Source organism: Carcharodon carcharias, chromosome 26 (genome assembly GCF_017639515.1).
Source record: "Carcharodon carcharias isolate sCarCar2 chromosome 26, sCarCar2.pri, whole genome shotgun sequence".
NCBI lineage: Eukaryota > Metazoa > Chordata > Chondrichthyes > Lamniformes > Lamnidae > Carcharodon > Carcharodon carcharias.
The window spans coordinates 20891395-20918353 of NC_054492.1; the positions used below are offsets into that span (position 1 = coordinate 20891395).

A 26959-nucleotide genomic window follows, 5' to 3' on the forward strand; every position below is an offset into this window, starting at 1 on the left:
CAGCACCTCAAATTTAAATTCTCATCCTTCTGCTTCAATCCCTCCATATGCTCCAGCCCATCACCCGTCTGAGGAAGCTGCCGTCTTCTAATGATGCCCACTTCCCTAAGACTTGTAGTCAATTGTCCAGACTCTAAGCTCTGAAATTCCTTCTTTAAATTTTTATACCTCTTTCCCCTCCCCGTTTAAGCACGTCCTTGAAACTCACCTGACTCAACTTTTAGGATCACTCCTACCAGCTCCTTCTTTGACTTGGTGTCCATCTATGTCGATCATAGAGGTGAAGCACCTTGGGAAGTGGTTCTATATAGTAAGTGCTATATGAATGCAAGCTGTTGTTATTAGCTAGTGACTCAAAACAACTGAAATTTCCAATGGAAGAGAACTAATAGTTGGGTACAGATGTGTAAATGCTTATCTCTAATATCTTATTGTCTGAACTGAATTTTGACTATTAGTGAATTAACATGAAAATGCAGAATTCCGATGCTGCCCATAGCATGGTGCCATCAGGATCCCAAATACAGTCATTAGGAATTTCATTGACATTGCTGTCTATGATTTCAAAGTATTTTAATGGTGGCAGAAATTGCCTTTCTGATCAAGGCAATGAAATGATAGTTACATTGTACTGGAAATTCAGCTCTTGACCCACTCCAGCACTGAGTTCACACCCAACCCTCAATTCTTGTACCGCCAAGCACAGCTGGCTTAAGTTTCAAGGTATGAGGATCACCCAAGACACAATATTACTGTATGTCTAAAATGAATGGTTTAAAAAAGGATTGAATTTTAATTACACAATATGGAATCATTTACATCATTTACATTTTTAACATCAAGCAACAAACAAGTTCTTTTTGACAGTTTTTTTTGCCTTTGTTTCAGGCTTGTGTGTTTGAAACCTTGCCACGCTTTGATTTATTCTACTTCCTCCTTGAAAGTATGGATGGAGGTATCCATTATAAAACTCAGCAGCCGACAGAACCTTCTTCAGCACCAGCAGTTTGATACCTGTCCAGCCATTCTAGAGAGAAACACGTTAGTGGCTATGGCTGAAGTGGAGAGGATTTAGAGTTTTACATAGGAGAATATAGGATATACAGCACAGAAGCAGGCCATTCAGCCCAACCAGTTGATACCAGTGTTTATGACCCACTGAAGTCTCCTCCCATCTTTCCTCAATTAAATCCATCACTGTAACCCTCTATTCCAGGCTTGTCCAACCCCCAGCCCATGGGTCAGATGCAGCCCGCCATGCCTCTCTGTCCAGGCCCTAGAAGGCAGTTTTCAAATTGCCATTAAGTGAAGTGGATGAATGTGTAAGGAGCTGCTCCATCTAGTTTAAACCCTCCCCCACAGTACTCACAAATACCCATGCAAGGATATTGGTCCCAGTCCTCCTGGGGTGCAACCCATCCAGCTTCTACAGGTCCCATCTTCCCCAGAAACAGTCCCAATGCCTGAGGAATCTAAATCCCTCCCTCCTACACCATCTCTCCAGCCACACAATCATCTGGTCGATTCCCCTATTCCTGATCTTACCAGCACGTGCTACTGGGAGTAATCCTGAGATTACTACCTTGGAGGTCCTGCTTTTTAGTTTATTTCCTAGCTCCCTATATTCTGCTTTGAGGGACTCATCCTTCTTTTTATCTATGTTGTTGGTATCGATATGGACTACGACCTCTGGCTGTTCACCTTCCCACTTCAGAATGTCCTACAGCCGCTCAGTGACATCCTTGACCCTGGCACCAGGGAGACAACATACCATCCTGGTGTCACGTCTGCTGCCACTGAAATGTCTATCTGTTCCACTTATGATAGAATCCCCTATCACTATTGCTCTCTTACTCTTTCTTCCCCCCCCCCCCCCCCCACCACCACCACCACCACCACCGCCACCCCATGTAGATGAGCCACTTGTGGTGCCATGGACTTGGCTCTTGTTGCACCCCCCCCCGAGAAATCATCTCCCCCAGCAGTATCCAAAATGGAAAATATGTTGGAGAGGGAGAGGGATCCAGGGGACTCCTGCGCTACCTGCCTAGTGCTTTTACTCTGTCTGGCAGTCACCCATTCCCTTTCTGCCTGTACACTCTTTACCTGTGGTGTGACTACCTCACTGTACATACTATCCATGAAGATCTCACAGATGCTCCACAGTGACTCCAGCTGCAGCTCCAGCTCTGAAACACAGATTTCGAGTAGCTGCAGCTGGAGACAATTCCTGCACACATGGTCACCCTGACTTCCCACATTGCACAGGAGGAGCACTCCATTTGGCTGAGCTGCCCTGCATGGCTAACCCTTAAATTACTCCCTTTACTTTAAATTCCTCTAGTTTAGAGAATATTAAGGACAGAAGAAATACTTACCAGGTCCTACTTAACAAGGCTGCCACTCTTCTTACTGAAGCAAGGTAGAAAATGAAAGGATCCCTCCTTCCCTCTTCAGTGAACTCCCTCTCTCACCAAACTCCAACTGGAGCACTCTAATGCAGCCCAAAGCAGTCTGCACTGGAGTGCTACCTCTGCTTTCTTTTCCCTAGATTCTTTCAAAATGTGGATGCAATCCATCCAAACCAAGGACTTTATCCTCTTTTAGTTTGTTTAATTTATTCATCGCACCCCACTTTTTAAATGCACTTGACTCATCGCATATTTCATCATTCAACATCATGTTCGATCTTCCTGGTAAATACCCAAAGCAGAAAAATTATTTAATATTTCTGTCACCTCTCTTTGTTACCTGTGGTATTATCCTGTCTATCATGTAACAATCCTATTCCAATCACGGCCTTCCCTTTTTTATTGATAAACTTGTAAAATATTTTACCATTTAGATTTATGCTCCTTGATAATTTAATTTTGCAGTTCCTCTTTGCCTGTTTCTTTGACTTCCCCCCTAACTGCTTTGTATTCTCTCTCATCATGCCCTTCGCTGCTGTATTTAATGTTTGCCTCTTTCCTAACCTTCAGATAGTCCCTTATGTCTTTATTCATCCAGAGAGTTCCGTTAAAGTTTAGCTTGTTCTTTCCTTTTAGTAGATTTTTTTTTTCTGCGTGGTTGAAAGCCATTTAAAATCTGTCCCAATGTCATTCAGCATCATTATTTGTTGATATTGTTGTCCATTTTATTTTCCCAAATTCCATTCTCAGTCCCTCAAAATCATTTTTTTCGAACTTATTAAGCTGGATTTCATCATACATATGTCCTTCTATATATGTTGCTTTGTACTGGATAGTGTCAAGCTTCTTGAGTGTTGTCGGAGTTGCACTCATCGAAGCAAATGGAGGATATTCCAACATACTCCTAACTTGTGCCTTGTACATGGTGGACAGGCTTTGCGAAGTCAGGAAGTGAGTTACTCGCCGCAGGATTCCTAGCCTCTGACCTGCCCTTGTAGCAACAGTATTTCTATGGCCAGTCCAGTTCAGTTTCTGGTCAATGGTAGCCCCCAGGATGTTGATAGTGCAGGATTCAGTGATGGTAATGTCATTGAATGTCAGGAGGAGATGGTTAGATTTTTTCTTTTTGGAGATGATCATTGCTTGGCACTTGTGGGATGAGAATGTTACTTGCTACTTATTAGCTCAAGCCTGAATGTTATTCCAGTCTTGCTACATATGGACACGGACTGTTTCAGTATCTGAGGAGTTGCATATAGTGCTGAAAATTAAAAAATCATCAGCAAACATCTCCACGTCTGACCTTATGATGGAAGGAAGGTCATTGATGAAGCAGTTGAAGATGGTTGGGCTGAGGACACTACTCTGAGGAACTCCTGCAGTGATGCCTGCAGCTAAGATGACTGACCTCCAACAACCACAACCATCTTCCTTTGTGCTAGGCATGACTCCAACCAGCAGAGAGCTTTCCCCCTGATTCCCACTGACTTCAATAATGTTAATGTAGCATCTACCTCATTGCGTGTAACAGTGTTCATGTAAAGTTTATCAGAAATTGGGGTTTTGTCAAGGTTTTCATTCTTCAAGAGGATAATACCACGTTCTTATTTATACAGAAACTCTGATGATGAAATGTAGCTGATCAAATAGCAGAGCAACAGCAACTACCTGCTGTAGAACAGAACTGGACTGAAATCAGGTCACATCAGTTCATAATGCACACCATTAGCTCAGAATGGATGTAAATGTTTGTGAATGAAGCAATTGGAAATTCAAAAGCTTCAAGACAGATATAAATTCATGCATAGTGGTGATGTATATAGTTTTACCTTGCAGCGCACCAGGAGAATGTTTGATTCCTTGTGGAAATAGATAGTTCCAGGGATTAACTGTTCCTGTGTGAAAGCTACAAAAGCAAACATTAAAAACAAAATCAATGCAATTATCAAAAGGTTTCTCAGGATTATTGTTAAAAAGAGAAAAAGGGTCATACCAGATACAGAATATTTGAAATATGAAATAAAACAAAACAATAAAAAGGTCTAAAAAAGGGGAAAGTGTAAACCCAGGCAAAGCATCTTCAAAACTGACAAATATCTGCAGTAAATCATCAAAAAAGAAGCTAACAGGGTACGTACATGTCACTTTCATTCAAATAAGAAATACTGGAATACCAAAATGGAAACAGAAAAATGCTGCAAACACACAAAGCCATGAGCAGATTGATTAGGGATATGGTAGGGGTCTTGTTACTAGACTAGTAATACAGAGGCCTAGACGAGTGATTCAGGAACACAAGTTCAAATCCACCATTGACAGCTTGAGAGTTTCAATTCAGACAAATCTGGATTAAGAAAAATATGGGCCAGTAAAAGTGACCACGGAGTTGTCGGCTTGATGTAAACCTGCTGCGCTTGACTGCGACACCAATCCACATCAGTGCAGTTGGCTTTTAATGGCCTTTTCAGGTACTCAAGTTGCCTCAAGAGCATTAGCAGAAATGGGAGTGGGGGGTGGGGGGGTGATAGTGGTTCAAGAATATGGCTCGCCCCCTCCTTCTCAGTATAACTACCAACAAATGTCAGCCAGGTCAATGACACCCACATCCTAAGAATTAATCATTTTTAGAGTATCTGTACAGAGAAAGGAGAGGTTCGTGATTTCCAGTGTAAATCTTTCATTACAACTGGGATGGGAGATGTGAATCCTTTCATGGAACAAAGGGAGTCCAAGAATCAGGAATCAGGTAGTCTAAGAATCAGGAATCTCTCAAGAGATGATTGAATAAAAGAAAAAGACTTACATTTATATAGCACTTTTTACAACCACCAGACGTCTCAAAGCACCTTACAGATAATGAAGTGCTTAAAATGTAGTCACTGTTGTAATGTTGGAGATGCAGCAGCCAGATTGCACATAGCAAGCTCCCACAAACAGCAATGTGAGAATGACCAGATAATCTTTTTTGTGATGTTGATTGAAGAATAAATATTTGTGAGGACACCAGACATAACTCCTCTGCCCTTGTTCAAACTAGTGCCACGTGATCTTCTAATTCCACCCGAGCAGGCTGATGGTTTAACATCTCTTCCGACACAAGCACCTCCAGCAGTACAGAACTCCCTTATTGCTGCACTAGAGTGTCAGCCTTGATTTTGATGCTCAAGCTCTGAAATATGAACTTCATGACCCAAAGGCGAGAGTGCTGCCAGCTGGACCACTGCTGTCACTACTTTAAAGGAGCACAGGGATGATCTTTCATCAACATTCCTAAACCTAAATTGGCTCAATTGGTAGAGTCCTCACCTCAGTGCTAGAATGTTGCAGATTCAAGTTCCATTCCAGGATTTGATCACAATATTTAGGACAGGGGTTCCCAAACTGTGGGTCACTACCTCCTCAGTGGAGCTGCAGGTCAAAGTTTTGGGGTCACGAGCTCCAAGAATATAGTGACAGGCATGCAACAGAAACTCTGTCAGGAAAATCCTGGGATTGGCTCCAAGGCCCCATGATACGTACGCGGATCTTTTTTCCCCACAGCTAGCAGCATACTGGGGGAGGAAAGGAGCGAACAAGCTTTGCACAGGCAGCCTCAGTGTCGGCCATCAGCATTCCTGAATGATTTTTCTGGCTCACTATTTGTTGGTGGGGGAGGGGAGTAAACCATGCATGGCAAGGTCACATCAATCAACAGGAATCCCGATTGGAGGACCAGTAACGGGAAGGAGGTCATGCTGCAATTGGAGTCATAGTCAGAGAGTCATAGAGGTCTACAGCACAGAAAAAGGCCCTTCAGCCCATTGAGTCTGTGGTGGGGAGGGGTTGGTAGTGGTTGGCATTCAGTTGTTTGGTGGTGGGGGGAGGCAACACCAAAACAAAGTGGCACTATAGTGACCCTCAACATTAAATTCTTAAAGTTGACATAACAATATGAAAATCTGTGCTTTTACATTTAAACTATTTTGTGAAGACGTTACTTACTCACTTGGCCTAAATGAGCTTAGAGAAGCACCATGCCAGTTAGGAGTTCAGGAATTTTATACATAACGAGGCTACTTCTTGGCTACTTCACCCCGACCCTCCCCTACCTTATTATTTTTACACTTCTCTGAAATTTGCCTACATATTTGCTCTTCTATTTCCCTCTGACTGTTTGGGGGCCTATAGTACACCCCCAGCAATGTGATTGCTCCTTTTTCATTTTTAAATTCTACTCATATGGCTTCATTTGAGGAGTCTTCGAAGATGTCATCGCTCCTCACTGCTGTAATTGATTCCTTGATCAATACTGCGATACCCCCTCCTCTTTTACCTCCTTCCCTGTCTCGCCTGAAGACCCTATATCCTGGAATGTTGAGCTGCCAATCCTGCCCCTCTCTCAACCATGTTTCTGTGACAGCAATGACATCATACTTCCATGTGTTAATTTTTGCTCTCAACTCATCGCTTTATTCATCAAGACTCCTCGCACTAAAATAAATGCTATCCAACCTTGCCAAACTGCCTTATGCCTTAACTGGCCTTTAATTTCTATGCCTTCCAGGGTCACTTGCTCTCTCCTCTAATTTTGGCTGTGCATCTCCCACTGCTGAACCTCCTCTCAGGATCCCATCCCCCTGCCAAGTTAGTTTAAACCCTCCCCAACAGCACTAGCAAACCTTCCCGCAAGGATGTTGGTCTCATTGAGGTTCAGGTGCAACCCGTTCATCTTGTACAGGTCCCACCACCCCCAGAAACAGTCCCAAAAATCTAACCTTCCGAGGAAAGGTTGCACAGGCTGGGCCTCTATCCACTGGAGAAATTTTTCCTCACATCACATTTCCTCCTTTTGCCCATTATTTTGAATCTGTACCCTCTAGTTCTTGATATACTCTGGAGAGGGAACAGTTTGTCATTATTTACCCTGTCCGTACGCCTCAGGATCTTGAATACCTCTATCAAGTCTCCTCTCAGCCTTCTTTTCTCCAATGAAAACAGTCCCAACCTCTCCAATCTATCCTCATAGCTACAGTTTTTTATTCCTGGAATCATTCTTGTGAATCTCCTCTGTACTGTCTCCAATGCCTTCACATCCTTCCTCAAGTATGGCGCCCAGAACTGGACGCAGTACTTCAGTTGAGGCCTAACTAGTGTCTTATACAAGTTTAACATGACCTTCTTACTCTTGTACTCAATGCCCCCATTTAATAAAACCTAGGATACCATTTGCTTTGTTAATTGCTCTCTCAATATGCCCTATCTTCAATAACTTATGTACATATACACTTAGGTCCCTTTGTTTCTGCACCTCCTTTAGAGTTTCCCCCTTTATTTTATATTGTCTCTCCACATTCTTCCTGCCAAAATGAATTACCTCACAATTCTCTGCATTGAACTTCATCTGCCATTTGTCTGCCAATCCACCAATATGTCTATGTCCTTTTGAAGTTCAAGACTATCCTCATCACAGTTGACAATGCTTCCAATCTTCATATCATCCGCAAATTTTGAAATCATGCCCTGCACACCACAGTCTAGGTCATTAATATATATCAAGACCAGCAAGGGTCCCAACACTGACCACTGGGGAACTCCACTACAAGCCTTCTTCCAATCTGAAAAACAACCATTTATCATTACTCTGTTTCCTGTCTATCAGCCAATTTCTTATCCAAGTGCCTACTTTCCCTTTTATTCCATGAGCTAGAATTTTGCTCACAGGTCTGTGTGCTGCACTATATCAAATACCTTTTGAAAATCCGTATATACCACGTCATTAGCATTGCCCTTATCAACCTTCTCTGTTACCAACTCAAAAAACTCCAGCAAGTTAGTTAAACGTGAATTTCTCTTAATGAATCCATGCTGGCTTTTCTTAATTATCCCAAACCTGTCTAAGTGACTACTGATTTTGTCCCAATCTGTTAATTTGCTTAATTTTGGCAAGCCCCCATCCCCAATTCAACATAAGTTTCCCTGGAATGACCAGATTCTCTCCCCCTCTCTACTATAAATAACAACACAATGTGATGACTAAACTCCTTATTTTCATTAACAATATCACCATTATCAGTTTTTAAGGGGCCCACATTTCGCCTGATCATCATTCCCCCCTCTACTAATATAAGCTCATACGTAGATACGAATATACAAGCAAACGAATTAGGAGGAGGCCCACTCAGCCTCTCTGCCATTTAATGAGATTGTGGCCAATCTGATTGTAACCACAACACCACATTTCCACCTACCCCCGAAAACCTTTCACCTCCTTGGTTATCAAGAATCTATCTTTGCCTTTAAAATACTGTTCTAAAAATACATGTTTTGGTGTTGATCTTGATATCCCTTTGCAAATTTCTTTTCATACTCCTTTTTGTAGCTCTTACTATCTGTTTGGTCACCCATGTCTTTCCCATTCACCAGAATCTGTACTATTTTTTTCCCATTTTTGGTGCTTTTATTTTTATGTTGTCTCCTGCCTCTTTTGCCATCCCAGTTGCTTTATCTGTTGGCAAGAACATATCTTACCCCTTAGAGTATAAACTGGTTTTGTGAAACATTCATCTTTTTCGAGCACCTTCCACTCATCTTCTGACATTTTATCCATGAACATGTGTGCCCTGTTTACTGTGGGCAGTAACTGTTTCATCCCATTGAAGTCAGCCTCATCTATATCTACAAAAACTACACTGAACTTGATCATGCTATGATCATCGTTAGATAAATGTTCTCACACTTGTTATACTTGTGAGACAATGGTCTGTGCTGGTCACTGGTCAATCGTTTGCTGGTGGTCAACTCTATGTTAAGCTTGCCTGGTGTGGCTCAGGAGCCCCACTCTGGCATGGCAGTCTCTGTTGCATTTCCTGCAGATGAAGACCATGGGCTGAGAAGGTGAAGGATTGGTGGCCTTGTTTATTCTAGGTCCTCTTCTTGGCCAGCCATTTCTCCTCACCTCTTCCAATGTCTCACCAATCAGCCTCCAGAGGTCACAGCCGTTGGTGACAACATTTCCCAGTTATCTGTGTTGATGTCTGTCATCTTCATAACTCAACTTTGCTTTTCCTCTTTGCCACTGCTCTGCCTCATCATTAAGACATTGTGATGCAAAACGTGATGCAGCTTGATTGTTAAGTTGTTGCCATTTTGAACGATTAGTAGCAAGCTCCTCCCAGTCAATGTCAATGCTATCATGCTTCAAGGAGAGCTTCAAAGCTTCTTTGAAGTGTTTTCTTTGTCCTCCCCCAGAACGTTGGCCATTTGGGAGTTGAGAAAACAGAACCTGGCAGGGAAGACTGCTTCTGGCCGTCCAGACAGAAGTTCTAGTCCATCAAAGTTGATTTTGCAGGACACTCGCGTTTGCTTGACCATCCTCCCATTAAATCCGGAGGATGTAGCGGAGGTGTTGCTGAGGGAATTTCTCTAGTGCTCTTATGTATGGCTGATGATCAGTCCAGGTCTCACTGCAGTACAGGAGTGTGATGACGATAACAGCTCTGTATACTAGGACTTCCATTCATTTGCATAAGTCTTTATTGTCAAACACTCCCTGTAGTTTGTAAAAGGCTGAGCTGGCGCAGCTGATCCGATGTTGGATCTCCTCATCAACTGTAGTCTTTTGAGAGAGGCGGCTGTCAAGGATATTCCCGAGTCTCTCCTTGAACATCTCTGGCAGCTGGAATATTTGGCTGACCAAGCGTGGGAGGATTTCCTCAGGCACAAAAAGACGATTTAGGAGAATGTGTGCCAGGATTTTCCCAAGAGGGAAATACCTCAATAGTTTCCACAGTGGGATTCATCTCCATTCTTGAAGATAGTTACAGTTGTCGCATTCCTGAAGTCCGGGTGGGTGTGGGTTCTTTTTCCTCCAAAATCCATAGGATGAGTGTATGAGCCTTGATGTGAGCAAAGGTCTGTCAGCTTTGAAGACATCAGCTAGAATAGAATCAGGGCCACAGGCTTTGTTGTTTTTCATCTGTTTAATTCCTTGTTTCAGTTCTTCCATCAATGGTGGTTCATCCATGGATTCCATCACAGAGTACTGGGGGATTTCAGCTGCCACTGTGGATTAATGCTTGAGGAATTGTTGAAAACGTTCTTTCCAGTGTCGATAGATAGCATTATCATTCTTGAGAAGAGAAACTCCATCCCGTGAGCAAAGGAGCTTTTGTCCACTTGACCTTGGTCTATAGGTGGTCCTGGTGGATACAAAAAGGCTTTGCCTATCGTGTGGTCAGCATAGTTTTGGATCTCTCGGTCTTTCTCTTCCCACCACCTGTCCTTTATTCTCTAGATTTGTCTTTGGGCATCAGCCTTGAGCTATTGGAAAGCTGCCTTCTTAACCTGCGATGTTGGATTGTTCTGCCAGGTGTTGCCACCAGGTTAGGAGGGGTGAACTGACTCCTTTGTCCCACTCTTGGGTTGGTTTAAATTTAAAACATAGTTTAAATTTAAAAAGCGGATGTTGCCAATTCAATAAATACTTAGCTGTATGTAGCTCAGTGTAAAAAAAAAGCCAGGAAGATCCCTTAACAAGTAAGGAGTTAGTTTTATTGCTGAAACTCACTCAAGCAAAAGTTGCAGAAATGAAGGTTTAAAATATACAACCATGTCCAACTACCCACTAATGTAAAAACAACACACAATCCTGAAGCATGCAAGGAAGAAAAAACTATCAGACCTTAAAACTTGGCCAAGTAAAATGTAAAGTTAGAAAAAAAGTCACCTTGTCCGGATACTTGTTTACAGTTGAAGAGTCACACAAATGAATAACGTGGTATATGAACTTCAGTGCCAGTGTGATGCCAGGTATCCAGGCCTTGCGTCCCAACATATCAAACAGCATGTCCCTTCGGCTGTTCACAACAGGCCAAGTACTGACCGTATCCAACCAGCCCATGCTTGCAAAACTCAAAACATAGGGTCCAACATTAAATTTGATTCCTTGATTGGACAATACTTGCTCAACAATCCTGACTGTGCTAAGAATTATACTAAAATCGCAGTGTGACTCAATTACGCATGCTAAAAGCCAGATATATTCACACACAAGGCCCTGTCCTTTGCAGACAAAAGGAGCACGTCCATGGATTACACCGGTTCCAACTAAACAAAAGCTTGGGGAACAGCCATTCCCTGGTTCATTCCCCATGGCAACACCAGAGTTGGCTTGCCTGCTTTTAATTTGAAACAAAAGCTTGGGAATTAACAATTAACTGTTCTCTGCTGCATTTTCCATGGGAACATCTGTACCAGAGTCCACTTAGCAACCAATCAGCACTTTCTTCTCATGCAGTATAAATCGCTCCCTTTACTGTAGGTTTATCTTGCATAGCTGTCCTGATGAGTGCAAGATAAAAAGCTTTGATAGCATGTCTCTTTTTTCAGCAATACTCATGTTTTGTGCTACCAAACTCTCCAATTATATAAATGAAAAACTCATGACACCTCACCCATAACCAACATGCCACCATCATCAGCGCTTATGCCCTGACCCTTGACTCCAATGAAGATGTAAAGGAAAAGTTCTATTTTGACCTGATGAAGTCCTCATTGCCATCCCAAAAGAAGAAAGATCATCCTTCCAGGGACATTAATGCCAGGGTTGGCTGTAACTTCAATGTCTGAAGTGGAAACATTGGGAAAAACGGGGTGGGAAAAGCCAATGCAAATGATATCCTCCTGCTAACAAAGTGCGTGGCATGGCCTCATTATAACAAACACCCTGCTCTGCCTGAAGGCCAAACACAAAACCACATCATGCCATAAGTACGCTCTAGGGTCTCCGAGTTGACAACCTTATCCCGCCAAGAGATGCCAAGGATACATCGGAGACAGCGAAGGTGGAAACTATTCAGCTTTTTCTCCTGCCTAACATGTTGTCCAGGTCTCACCAATGTAGGTGAGTGGACTATGGATGCAGGCTTGGTAGGCTCACAGTTTGGTGTTCTCAGACAGGTTGTTGTTGTTCCACATTCTGTTACCCAACTTGGTCACAACAGTTGAAGTTTATGCAATGCACGTGCCAGTTTGCAATCCTGCATCAAGTGACAGATTTATAGTGATTGTTTAAGCTGTTAACTAGATCTGGCTCATTACTCATTAAATCTAATATGCCTGTTCCATTATTGGTTCTGGGACATATTGTTGCAGAAAACTATTCCATACACACTAAAGAAATCCACTACCTTTCTGACATGAGCTAGTTTGCTTATCTCAGTCTATATGAGAGTTAAAATCCCTCATTAAAATCACTCTGCCTTTACTACATTAATATATCTGTCACTTCATAGCTGCTACTAGACAACTACAATCAACTTCCACCACAATCTTAAATTATTTTCTATTTCTTAATTTGACCCACAAACTCTGTGCTGTCTGCTTACCACTCATCACATCCTCTCTTCGCTTTGAAGGCGACTACTCACTAATCATGAAGGCTACACCATCCCTTTATCAGATCCCCAATCCATTCTGTGGACTATATAGTCAGTCCTGACTATCTTGCAGCCATGTCTCAGTAATGGCTACCATGTCGTACCCACCAAATTGAATTTGAGTCCACAATTCATTCAATTTGTTCCTTATACTCCATAAATTTTTGTATAAGTAACGTGTATTTGGGCCAAACACCCCAGCATGTCCTCCTGCTCTAATGTTTTGCTCATGTTTTTTGTATCTCTCCCCTGGTTCATTGTTTTACAGCTTTTAGTTTTCCCTTAATCTGGAGTATTCTAACCTGTCCCTTTTCAGTTGTTTTATAGGGCAGAATTTTCTGGTCCTGCCAGGGGCGAGCATCGTTGTGGGCAGGATGGGAAAATTTGGAAAGATTGTACAATCTAGGGCTGTGGTATTTAGAAGGTTAAGGGTGATCTGGCAAAGGTTTCAAGATATTAAGGAGAAAAGTAGATAGACAGAAACTATTTCATTGGCTGAAGAGTCTTAAACTAGGAATCTAGTCTAAAACGTAGAGCCAGACCTAACTGGAGAGAGTTTAAGAAACACTTCCACACACAAAGAGTGGTAAAAGCTTGGAACTCTCTTTCACAAACAGCAACTGATCAAATGTAAATATTAACTCTAGAGATTGATAGACTTTTGTTAAACAAAAATAGTAAGGAATACGGGACAAAGCCTGGTATATGGAGTTAGCTTGCAGATTGGTGGAACAGATTTGTGGGGCTGAATGGCCTCCTCTTGTACCAACATTCCTATGTAAGGTCCTGCACTTTAGCAAAACTGGCCTTTGGTCCTATGAAGAAATGGGGGCGGGCAAACTAAGATCCGAGGTATGGGACAAGGGAGGGAGATGGGGAGAAATCCCAAGAAGTGTCTCAGAGGGAGCAAGAGCAACAAGGAAGAGAGAAACAGGGAGAGGTCCCAAAAGGAAGCCCCGGTAAGGGGCAAAGACAGGTGTAACAGACAGGACAGAATGAGAGTCAAACTGCAATGATTTCTTCTTGCCACCTGTCCATAAGCAGGTGTTTTAAATTTGTTAAAATACACAGTGGTGTGATTTCCCAATCCCCCCAGTTTTTTAGTGATCCAATTTACTAATAACCAGAATTAGGATTAAGTCAGAAGATTACTTTATTTTCACATTCAAAACCCAGGGAAGGAGTGGTCACCACGGCTCATATACAGTAATAGGAGCGGGGGGGTAAAGACAGAAAAGGAGTTTTACAGTACAAGAACCACAGAAAATGAATATTAGTTCACATGAGTTCCAGAGTCCAATGAGGAATTCTTTCAGAAAAAGCGTTTGCGTTCAGCTGGCTAAAGACCAGAATTGCAGGATTCACTTTTCAGTTAGTGCCGATACCACAAGGTAGGTCGGGACTCCGAGGTATGCAGAGACCGATTCGGTTCTGTAGGCGAAGGTACAAAATATTCTAGCAGTGCCAGGCTAGATGGGCAGGTGGTTGTTCTGTCTGAAGGAGCCTGTTTCTTTGTGGCTTACCAGTTGAATGTTAAAACAACAGACTGCCTGTGAGACCCAACGATGTCGTGTTTAAGCTATCCAAAGTGACAGAGGCTTGAGTCATGTGACATGGCCGATTAATGGTTAAATTCAGCTTAATAATCAGTTTCAGTGCGTCAGGCCAGAATTCCACTTGTTCCTCCTTAGGAGGGAGATGAGATGGTTATTAGCATCTCTTCCAGTATAATGAGTTTTGATTTCTATCTTTTGCGACAGTCCAGGATGGAAGAGCCAGTTCATCTGCACTTCCTCTGCTTTCGCTGATTACAAGGGGTTTGTATAATGAAGCGTGAGATTCCAAAAGCTGAGAAAAGAACTCTTTTGTTCTTGAAAATCCTAGGGATAGCTCCCAGATAAAGGGCGAGCCCAATGGTCAGGTGACTTGTAGCAGCCATTTTTTCTTTGTTCAGCAGAAAAGTCCATTTTTTTTAAAAAGCAATAAGGATTAAGTTTTAAACAGAAAGTGTTGAGTTCCCTTTCGAGTCATAGGAACCCAACACAGAGGCAGAAACAGAGCCCAGTTAAGTTCAGTTAAAAGAAAGGAGCAGAGAAACAGGCTCCAAATTAGAGCAAGGGCTGCAGGACCAAGCTTTAAGTAAAGAGGGCCTTTGAGGCAAAGGTACCCCTTTGGAGCAGTTGCATTCTGTTCGGCACCGCTGAAGATCTGAAGTTGGGCCTGTAATTTAGCGCTTGGATGTATACTCGGAAATCCAGGGGAATGGATTCCTGGAAAGTGAGATTGAAACTCTGGTGGTAGGCTATTGTTGATGCTGTGCGATTCTGGTAATTGAAGGCGGCTCAGGAGTAGCACTGGAAATTCAAGAAGGCAGCCAAAGGTTAGCGACTCCATGGTGCAAAGTTGGGGCAAAGGTGCCCCTTTGGAGTAGTAATATTCTGCTTCGCATGGCTGAAGAGCTGGAATTGTGCTTGTGAATTGGTATTCAAGCGTACTCAGGAATCCAAGGGAATGGAATCTCGGAAGGCAAGATTGAAATCCTGCAAGGTGGGCTGTTGTTGAAGCTGTCCAAGTTGGAACGACTTTTGCTAAGAATTCCAAGATGAGATCTTTAAAAGTGAACATCGGACAGAGTTTCAGAGAGATTGGTTGACTCAATGTGACTAACATCTGCGCAGAGAAATCAATGGGATCTGTTTTGGTCACATCTGTCATTTATCGTGTACTGTGGTGTATCCAACCACAATTTGCCTGCTAGTTAAGCATGTGCCTCGTATTTACCCTGAATGTTAGAGTATAAAACAGATATTGTAAATTGTTTCAACTTTCTCACCGAGTAAAGCTTATTTTTGTTTGTTCAAAACCCATGAAATCTTGTGGCTTTATTCTGTTAGCAAGTGTCTTTAATCTTAAACTTCATCTACTTTAAACAAAAATATTATCGGTCCTGAACTGGATCTCACCAATAACTTGGGGTCTGGCCAAGAATCATAACAGCTTAAACCTCTGGAGTGGGACACAAACACATACCTTCTGACTCCGAAATAAAAACAAAAAATGCGGGAAAAACTCAGCAGGTCTGGCAGCATCTGTGGAGAAAGAAACAGAGTTAACGTTTTGTGTTCTTATGATCTGCTTCAGAGCTGAAGAGGGGGTAGAAATGTGATTGTTTCGTGCTGTTGAAAAGGGGATGGAGTAGGTGGAGCAAAATAGAAGGTCAGTGAAAGGTTGGAGGTCATGAAAAATTAATGACAAAGGTATCATGGACACAAGACAAAGAGAGTGGTAATGGTAGTATTAAACACTAAAGTGGGTGTTAATAGCAGCATAAAAGGTCAACCCTGTCTGAAATCAACATAGCAGAATGTGTCAATAACAGAACAAGGGTCAGCGCTTGTGTAAGCATGAGAGCAGGGTGATAAGTTGAGAAACAACAGAAAGGTCAAGGTCATGCTTGCGGACTAAGTGAAGGTATTCCACAAAGTCACCCAGTGTACAGGAGACCACATTGTGAGCAACTAATGCAGACGACTAAATTGGAAGCAGTTCGAGTAAATTGCTGCTTCACCTGGAAAGTGTGTGTGGGGCCTTGGGCAGTGAGGAGGGAGGAAGTAAAGGGAAAGGTGTTACACCTTCTGCAATTGCATGGGAAGGTGTCGAGGAGTGGACCAGGGTGTCACGAAGGGAACAGTCCCTACGTAATGCTAACAAGGGAGGTGAGGAGATGTGTTTGGTGTTAGCATCATGCTGGAGTTGGTGTCTGACTCTGAAATGGGAGTGCTACCCACTCTGATTCCCTCGAGGGTCAGTTGCTAATCTAAACTTCAGTGGGGAAAGGCAGGGAATGAGAGCCATTTGCCAGAACAGCATCAAACTTCCTTAAAAAGAAAATACTCCTTTATTTTTTAAATAACCATTTTAAATAACCTACCCAGGGAAACAGGGATTTTTCGCATATCCACTAAATCCAATAGCTTCACAGTTTTACCCATCCACAGTGTTCGCAAGGGAATCTACAACAACATTTGAAGTTAACATTACCATACCGTTAACCAGCATGTTAGTTTTCTCACTAGCCTAAATTTTTCTGGTTTTTCTCCCAATCTTTATATTTTTCTTCCTCCATTTCATTTTCTTAGACTTCTGTTAAGGTGAACAAACTCTCAGTTTCCATCAATGCTCAGCCCTCTGAGGTACCAGAACACTTTAAAAGTAATTTTCACAATCAGGTAGAATCCACTGGTTCCAACAGTATCATCAAAATTGAGAGATTGTGTAAGGAAGGAGCAGTGGAGGCTGGATCATTGAATATTTGCAAGGCTGAGTAAGATTTCATCATCTACAAGAGAGTTAAGGTTTATGGGGTTAGACATGAAAACGGAGCTGAGGCCACAGTCAGATCAGCCATGATCTTATTGAACAGTGGAGCAGGTTTGAAGGGCCAAGTGGCCTACTCCTGTTTCTCATGTTATATTCTTACAACTGGCACTGACAGGATGTGAAGCTGTATTGCGCTTGGACAGATTCCAGATCTCTCAGCCAAGGAGGGCCAGGCTATGGGCAGCAAGGGTAAAACAGGAATGAGTGTAGTGAACAAGAAATTGTCAACATCTCTCGTAACCCATCTCTCGTTTTGGATCTTTTCCATTAACTAAACTCAACATACTGTGAAAAAGAGCTCAGATGCTCTTCAGATGCTTTTTGCATACCTTTTACACACTTACCCTGGATCCTATTGCTCGGTTTAACTGGTCAAGCTCCTCCAACGTCTGCTCCTCCCAATTCACCCAACTCATAGCAACTGTAATTTTAGGGGCTGCAAAAACAGGCATTTCATAATTAAAATTCTTTTGCATAAATGCCCCACTTGAGTTTCCCTTCATCCTTCTGGAAATATCTGGAAGAACTTGTTTGATAATCTTAATTCAAATGCAATTCCAATTACGTTTTAGGAAACAAAACAATTGAATGCTTCAGAAAATTATGAAGAAATCTATATGATCGACATAGGGTAGAGAAAACGTTTCCACCTGTGGGGGAGACCAGGGGCCATATAAGATAGCACTGCTACAGAGGTGCGTTGATGTTAAATATTAAATTTCAATTTCAACTGCTGGACTCAGTTATGGAACTTTTTAAAAAGGCAGTTTCAACTGTTAAACAAAGACATTGACTTAAGATAGCTGTCAGAGATCACCTGGCCCGTCTGCAACTGCAAATTGATCACCTTTCTGAAAGTTTCCAATGTGGATTACAAATATGTCTGGAAATTTACACATGCTAATGTCAATGATTGCTTCAAAGGTGAACTGGAATTTAAAATGACATTTGTACCACTACACTAGCTACATTCCACTCTATCAGGCTGGAGATGGAGAATTTTGCAGACAACCTTGGAGGTGTTGATATGTTCTTCCTAGCTCATTACATGGGAGAATGAGGCATTCAGAAGTGATGGCTTGGACATTAAAAATTAATCACTTGGGCCATAACTCAATAGCCAAGGTCTTTCCAGAGATGAGCTAATCAATTACCAACTGTGGAATGCCCAATTGTCATGGGCAGAGGGGTTTGTGATCAGGATCACCATTTTGAAATGTATGTTATTACAAAACTCTGCTTTTTTTTTGGAGCAGTCTACAGAAGGAACATCTGAAGGCAACAAAAAGGCTGCTTACCTTCATCTCTCTCTCTCTCAACTAAATTGGACTCTGGATTTGCTTTAATCAAACTGTGGACAGCAGCCAAAGAAATCCTAAGACGGCTCTGAATTCCACGGCAGCATTTCCAGCAGGAAACAAGACTTTAGCTTAAGAACTGCCTCGGCAACGAACAACAGTGAAGAGCTCAATCAGTGAACTCGTTATATCTTTGACTTTTCTCTTTGAATTTTAATTTGGCAAAAAGTTAACCTCCTCTACCTTATAACTTGTATTTTTCTGTGTGCGCATGTGTTTGTTGTGACAGGACAAGTGTTTACCTTTTTTAGTGTCTTTAATTGCCTGGGTTTTTAAATAAAAATTTAAGTTCCAAGGAAGCCTGGCTGACTGAGTTCTTTTCAATCAGCACATAAACAGTTAAGTACATAAACTGTATTGGCGCATTTATCCTTTTAATTTTTAAAAACCTGTTATGATCAGCCGAGGATTGAGAAAAAAGGAGTCCCCGCTCTTTTCACACCTGGTTATCACAATAGCAAGAAATCCAATAGGGAATTGGAGAGAAACTTCTCAAACCAGGTATGACGAGAATACTGAACTTGCCTAGGATCAGTCCTAGGGCCTCAATTATTTGCTATCTATATTAATAATTTGGAGGATGAGGCAGAGTGTAATGTATCCAAATTTGCTGGTGATACAAAAACAGGTGGGAGGGCATCTTATGATGAGGACATAAGGAATCCGCAAGGGGGTATACATAGGTTGAGTGAGTGGGCAAAAATTTGGCAGATGGAGTTTAATGTAGGAAAGTGTGAGGTAATGCATTTTGGTAGGAAGGATCAAAAGGCAGACCACTATTTAAACAGAGAGAGACTCCAAAAAGGGCAGCACAGAAGGATCTGGATGTTCATGTGCATGAAACACAGAAAGTTAGTATGTAGGTGCAGCAAGTAATTAAGAAGGCAAATGGAATTGTGGCCTGTATTGTTAGGGGTTGGAGTTCAAAAATAGGGAAATCTTGTTACAACTGCACAGGGTGTTGGTGAGGCTGCACCTGAAGTACTGTGTACAGTTTTGGTCCCCGTATTTAAGAAAGGATATACTGGTATCAAAAGCAGTTCAAAAGAGATTCACTAGGCTGAGTCCTAGGATGAAGGGGTTGACTTATCAAAAACGGCTAAACAGGTAAAGCCTTTAATCATTATAGTTTAGAAGAACGAGGGGTGATCTTATTGAAAAGTACAAGATTCTGAGGGGGCTTGACAGGGTAGATGTTTCCACTAGAGGGGGAATCTCAAACTAGGGGGCATAGTTACAGAATAAGGGGGCACTCATTTAAAGCTGAAATTCGAAGGAATTTCTTCTCTGAGGGTAGTGAATGTCTGGAATCCAGAGAGTTATGGAGGCTAGGTCACTGAAAGGATTTAAGGAAGAGGTAGATAGATTTTTGAAATATTGGGGAGTTGAGGGCTATGAGGAGCTAGCACAAAAGAGGAGATGAAGCCTGGGGCAGATCAGACATGATTATACTGAATGGCAGGGCAGGCTTGAGGGGCCGAATGGCTTACTCCTGCTCCCTTTTCTTACGTTATGTTCTTCTCTGGAACAATTGAGGTGGCTAGCATCGAGCCTTTAAGAAGAATCTAGATAAGCGAGAAAGGAATAGAAGGATGTGCTGATAGTGTGAAATGAACAGGGGTGAGAGGAGGTTCCTAAGGAGGATAAATACTAGTATAGACCAGTTGGGTTGAACGGGCTGTTTCTGTAAATTCTATATAACTCACCAATCGTGATTCCCTGCTTGGGTTGTTCCCTTTTGTTCTTGATACTTTCTGGCAGATTTTTCAAAGTTGAAAGAAGCTGAAACAAAAATTCAAATGATTGCAGATTTGGAGAAAACCCTGTTTCTCATTATGATCTTGGTTTGACTTTCAATAGGATGAGATTATAGAATCAATGGGCCTGAAATTCTTCAGATGGCAATCAGCGTCGGGTTACCACTCTGCACCCAATGTCGTACCTGAATTATCTTCCCATTTTGACTCGCCCAACCGTATGACTCATGCTGGGCGAGAACCAGGTCAGGGGAATGGCAGGGGTGGGGGGAGACCCCCTGGGTATCTGGTTGGGGAGTATGGGAAGAGGTCATTGCAAAGTGGGGGGGGGTCCCGTGGGTGGGGTAGTCAGGGGGTGAGGGGGATGCCCCTGGTTGGGGTGGGTGGAGGGTGGTACCATGGGGGTGTCAATCTGGAGCTGTACTATAGTTACCCAGAAGTTAGAAGAGGGGGTTTTAGTCCTTTAATTTTTTCTGGGTAGCTATTGGTGCAACCCGGTCAGAACCATCCGAATTTTGCAATTTTGATTCAGAGTATCCATACCAACTCTCAGTTGTGGAGGGTTTAAACTAACTTGGCAGGGATGTGGAAACAGGAGGAAATAACAGAGAGAAATGCCAAAGTGCACAGAATAATGTGAAAGATAGCACTAGAGTAGGAAATATTAACTTATTAGGTAGTTTCAGAGTAAGGGATGAAGGCAAAAATTAGATTACTGTGCCTGTATATAAATGGGTAGTGTAATAAATGAGATTAGTGAGTAACAGTCGCAGATTGACATGTGGAAAGATGTTGGTATGGCTGTTACAGAGACCTACCTCAAAGAAAAGCAGGACTGAGTATTAAGTATCCCTGGATACAAAGGGGTTCAGGAAAGATAGGAAATGGGTATTGATTAAGGAGAGCATTGCAGTGCTGGAGAGAGAGGATATTGCAGAGGGCTCAAGGGCAGAATCTATTTGGCTAAGGAACAAAAAAGGTGCAATCACATTGCTTGGTGTGGCCTATAAGCCACCAATTGGTGGGAAGGATCTAGATGGACAAATTTGCAAGGAAATTATAGAGAGGTGCTAGAATTATACGGTAGGTATAGTAGGCAACTTATCTGAATATAGATTAGGGTAGCAGTACTGTAAAGGGTACAGAGAGACAAGAATTCCTAGAGTATGTTCGGGGAATTTTTTTTTTTTAAACAGCGATATATTTCCAGTCCAATGAGAAAACAGGCACTGCTGAACCTGGTTTTGGGTATGAGGTGGCCCAAGTGCATCAAGTGTCAGTGGAAGAACAGTTAGGGGATCGTGATCATTGTACTATAAGTTTTGGATGACTATGGAAAAGGACAAAGAAAAATCCAGAGTAAAAGTAATAACTGGGGGGAAGCCACTTCTAATGGGGAACAGATCAACAGATCTGACCCAGATAAATTGGAATCAAAGGTTGGCAGGCAAAGTTGTAACTGAAAAACAGGCTGTCTTCAGAGGAAAGATAGTTCAGGCACAGCCAAGGTATATTCCCTCAAAGAGGAAAGGTAGGGCAAACAAATCCAGAACTCCCTGAATGACAGAAGCAGTAGAGATTAAGATGAAGAAGAAAAGTGTGCTTATGACATATGTCAGGTGGATAATACAACCGAGAACTAGGCTGAATATAGAAGGTTCAGAAGGGAAATGAAAAAGTAAATAAGGAAAACAAAGAGAATGTATGAAAAGAGACTGGCAGCTAGCATAAAAGAGAATCCCAAAGTGTTCTATAGGCATATAAATAGTAAAAGGATGGGAACAAGAGGTGTAAGGCCGATTGATGACCAAAAGGGGGATTTACCCATCGAGGCAGAGGGCATAGCTAAGTTATTAAATGAATACTGAGGTATTAAGTGAATATTTTGCATCAATCTTTACCAAGAAAGATGTTGTGCAGATCATGGTGAAAGAGGAGGTAGCTTAGACACTAGAAGGGTTTAAAATTGACAAGGTGGTGGTATTGGATAGGCTGTCTGTACTTAAAGTTGATAAGGCACTGAGATGTATCCAAGGATACCAAGGGAAGTGAAAGTAGAAACTGCAGAGGTAGTGGCCATAATTTTTCAGTCTTCCTTAGACTCAAGGATGGTGCCAGAAGACTGAAGAATTGCAAACATTACACCCATGTTTAAGGAAGGATGCAAAGATTAGCCTAGCACAGCACCTTCAAGCCAGTCAGTTTAACCTTCTTGAAAAGATAATTCAGGACATGTTATTCTAATGTTTGTATTTCCTCTTGCTGCTGGAATTTAGCAATATCATGGCTAGTTTTCCGAAGTGGACAAAGTGCAATTATTTTACCATTTCGGCACCTGTTTCTGCCAACATCGCTCCCAATTCATCAGCTGTACATCCTGGAGGAACAGCACATTCTTGCTGCATTACAATGGGGCCAACATCAAACCTACAGGTACAAAATATCAAAGTCACCTACATATTGATGTGGTCAACTCCCAACAAACATGATCTCATTCACGTTAATCCCCCTGTTGAAGATAGCATCATTCATGTGTGAGAACATCTAGTTAATCAGCTAAAATAAATGTCTTCAGGTGAGTTTAAGACATCATGGAGGCGATGGGAGTCTCACCCATTGGCTGGAGAGCGCCCTATGTCCCGTCCTTACAGAAAGGCCCGCCAAATGATGTGCCAATCAGGCACTTAACTGGACAGCAGCAGGATCAAGGATCCCAGGGTTCCTTTAAACTTTGTCCTTGGTTTTACAGCTGACCTGAATTAGGGACTGTGCCTGATTTATCCCAATTTTGTTGATTTGGTTTTCATTTAAAAGATTATCAAGGATCCCAGGGACAGAAACCTGCAGCCCACACCCCGCCTAGAGCTGCTGGCCAATCAGAGGCCAGCTGCTGTGAATTGCTCAGCAGCATCACTGGGGACCAGAATCACCAAGGGATCCGGGCCACAGGTCAGTGATGGCACAATGGAGGTCACAAAGTGGGGATTGTAGAGAAAGGTTTTGTGGGGGGGGGAAGGGGGGGTAGGAGGCAATTGGCAGCCAGAGCAGGGGGTGGCCCCCAGCAAACACACCCCACCACCCCCGATGCTGGGTCCCTAAATCAGGCATCAAGTGCCTTTGAACAAGGACCCATGAAAGCCACAAGCAATTATGACATGGTTTGCCTTTCGGGCTCTCCCATGGTGAGTCCGCTGGCAGTGGTGGGGTGAGGCCTTTAAATGAGAAGTAATCACCCAATTAAGGGACTCATTTGGCAGCAGCAGGGAAGGACATCCTCCCACCCAATTAAATGCCCCCCTGCCAAGCTTGCCTTGGGGGAGGGTGTTAAGCTCTGCCTCATGTTTGGAGATGAAAGGTTTTGGGCAAGAGAGATAATTCAACGTGATACAAAACCAATCAGGACTCGTGCTGCTGAGACTGTGTCTGATGCTGAAGATCACAGAGATCCACACGTACCTTTGTAGGTAGAGACTTTTTCTTAGGGTTAAAGGAATTGGTACCGCTCCCTCACAATGGAACAAACAACATGATCACTGAGAAACAAGCTCGCTGGGCAGAAAGAGCAGTTTCCTCATTAGACACTTTAGGTTATCAAATTCTCAAACATGTTAATGTTGTTGTTTGAAATGCTTTTGTCTGTTATTTTAACTAAGGCACTCACCAGCTTAACATATTAATCAGTACACAACCTGAAGCTATGCTTTTGACTTATTAGTAAGTGGTTATTTATAGAATCTTATTTACTTGCAAAAGAACAAAGGCAGAAGGTACTGAAGAAAACAATCTTCTGAAATTATGGCAGCACACAGAGTGACATTTACACATATGGATCACTGTTGGAGTTTTGCTGAGGGAGCTGGACAACAGCAGATGGTGAAGGGTGAGGGGAAAAGTTATGCATTAAACAGTGGTTATGATATATCTGTTTCAGCAAAGCATGTACAGTGGCCCACAGCGGTGGCCCAAACTCAGTGACCCACAGGGATGGACCAAGTTCAGTGACCCACAGCAATGGCCCGAGCGCCTACAACAGAGATTAGCAGTAAACATAAGAAATAGGAGTAGTAGGCTATTCAGCTCTTCGAGCCTGCACTATCATTCAATACAATCTTGGCTGATCTGATTGCAACCTTAGCCCCATTTTCCTGTCTGCCGCCCATAACCCTCAACTCGATTATAGATCAAATGCTGTCAATACAGAAACATTAAAGAGAATCTCCACATTCTTTGATAGTATAACCTATTCACTATACATTACTTGCAGTTTCATGAGTCTGAACAGGTCAAGATACCTTGCTGGTCGGATCTGCATAATCGTCACCCCAGTCACCTGATCGCCATGAATCAACGTGTGAAAAATTGGAGCAGGACCTCTCCACCTGGGAAGGAGGCTGGGATGTAGGTTTAATATTCCACTAGAGACAAGGAGAAAGATAGATTAAAAAACAGACATTGGATAAAGGCTTGATACTTCTATACTAAAACGGCAGTGAAAAAATTGATATAGCAGGTGGGGAGGAATGCGGTGGGGAAGAGCAAGAGGCAGAAGGAGAGAGAAAAGAGAAAAGAAGGAGAGAGCCCAGGAGAAGGTTCCTGCTGCATGATGAAATAAACCAATTCTGTTTTTATTTGACTTAGATGATTGTTTTCCAAATAATGTTTGGGGTTGGGGGTGGGGTTCATAGTGGGTCAAAGGAGGGAAAGAGAGAGCACGGGACCAGGGTAGGGGGTGAGAGGAGTGGGACCAAGAAGCATAGCTGTGGGGAGCACAATAACACCATTTCACATGGGTACGATACATGTCTTAGCATAGCTTTGGAAGCAACCAATTCCAATTCAGCTACAAGCTCTCATATGACACTGAGCTGACTCCAGCAATTTATAGACAAGCATGTTTCATAAAGATTGGTAAGATTCTCCAAAATTGCACCTGGTCAATTAAATTTTTAAAAACTTTTCCAATGTCGTTACAATGTCAGTAAAGTCATTTTTTCTGTTGTCTCAAGACAGGCCCCAAATTCTAGGAGAAAATCATTTTGCTGCTTTTTTTTCTGGAGATTGGATAACCAAATTTGACCCCTCCTTTGTCAGCAGGAACAGGTTGAGGGAAAGTGACACTTCCCACTTTCGATTATAGAGAAATCTCAATGAGAGACACTGGAAAAAGAGGAAAAAAAAACAGAAATTGTTTGCTAGTGGGAAGAGAAAAAGATGAGATGTAAACACACAATCAATGGAGTCCAAACCCCTTTCGTTATATGTGTGTATCAGTAAAGCCTCAGGTTACATACAGTAGAATTCAGTTTCTGGACAATAAGATGTGGGGAGCCTTTATCTTGTAAATGGACATGCAAGGGGCAGGAGACAGTCACTCACTGTGGGAACTGCTGAATAAGAGAGTCACTGAGTAGGCTCCCGAACGATACAATTATTCCAACATCAAAATGATCACATGGTGCGAGGTGAGGCCAATCATGAATTGGAATTTGACTCATCCTGGCATATTTCCTCACAGGGAGCTCACTGTATTTGGTGGCTGGCAAGGTAACAACCTCCAGCTGTTCTATCAGCATCTTTCCAGTCTGCGAGGATCTACAGAGGAAGAAATCAATGAGTCAGTATTGATTATATCAAGCCAAGAAACCAGCTACGTAAAAATGCAGAACAAAAGGCAAAATTGGAAAGAGCAACACTTAGCAGCAGTATTAAGAGCAGAGGGGTAGCAGGGATCTGGACCCATGTGGTAACAGACTGCTCACTGTGGCTGGACCATTGTGATGGAGAAACGGGGCAGAACTTTATTAAAAATCTAATGTTAATTCAGCCTCATTATTTCTGATCATAACCAGAGCCATTTTCCTAATGATCAAATGACCCCTCCCTTGTGCTTGACCCTGTCTCTGTCCACTGACCCAAGCTCCTTCTCCTACCCCCGAAACCTCTCAACACTCTCCGACCCCAGATCCCTGACCCCCGATTCCTGACCCCGGGCTCCTACTCCCTGATCCTTGACCCCAAGCTCCTGACCCTTGACCCCGGGCTCCTGACCCTTGACCCCGGGTTACCTGGACAGCTGCAGTTTCTCCAGCGCCCGCTGAGCAAACGAGTCTGTTCCGAAGAAGAGAATCCGCCAGGGAGGTGCGGCCCGCACCTGCCGGCCGCCGGATTTTCCCCCTGGGGAATCAGCCGTGTTCCCCGCGCAGAACAAGCGGCTCGCGGGCGGCCCGCTGCGAGGAGAGGTCCTGCTTGCGACCCGCGCTAGGCCTGACACTGAGCTCCACATCCCCGCGGCACAAAGGCGCCCAAAGCCCCGCTCGGCTTCATTCACCCCTAACCGCTGGGCGCCGCCATCTTTAGTACTGGCATTTTCCACTTCCGGTCCTCCGCCAATAGCGGTCCCCAAGCTCCCCCTGGGTTAAACAGGAAGGTTCCGAGGCAAAATCCTGCCGATGCTGGAAACCTGAAATTAAAAAAAAACAGAAAGGGCGGGATTTCCCCCTGCAGCCGCCGCCGGACCGGAAAATCCAGTGAGAACTCATCCGGCAAGAAAACAATGGAGGAGCTTTTCCTCTCACCACATTCACCGTGGGCAGACATGAGCATCTGCTACCGCTCGCTGAAATCCTGCAGCCCTTGTT

At 43.0% G+C, this 26959-nt stretch overlaps 1 protein-coding gene across 1 annotated transcript; it reads right to left on the minus strand.

The window, feature by feature from the left end:
• Positions 1–770: 770 nt before the first annotated feature.
• mtfmt (mitochondrial methionyl-tRNA formyltransferase) lies at positions 771–26688 on the minus strand. The gene is made up of 9 exons (XM_041175098.1): positions 26387–26688; positions 25698–25913; positions 24614–24736; positions 22646–22748; positions 20271–20346; positions 17551–17642; positions 16758–16839; positions 4241–4317; positions 771–1027 (listed from the first exon to the last, which is right to left on the minus strand). Exons 1-9 carry the CDS (start codon positions 26602–26604, stop codon positions 839–841), a joined length of 1176 nt encoding a protein of 391 aa, XP_041031032.1. The 5' UTR covers positions 26605–26688; the 3' UTR covers positions 771–838.
• Between the last annotated feature and the right edge of the window lie 271 nt (positions 26689–26959).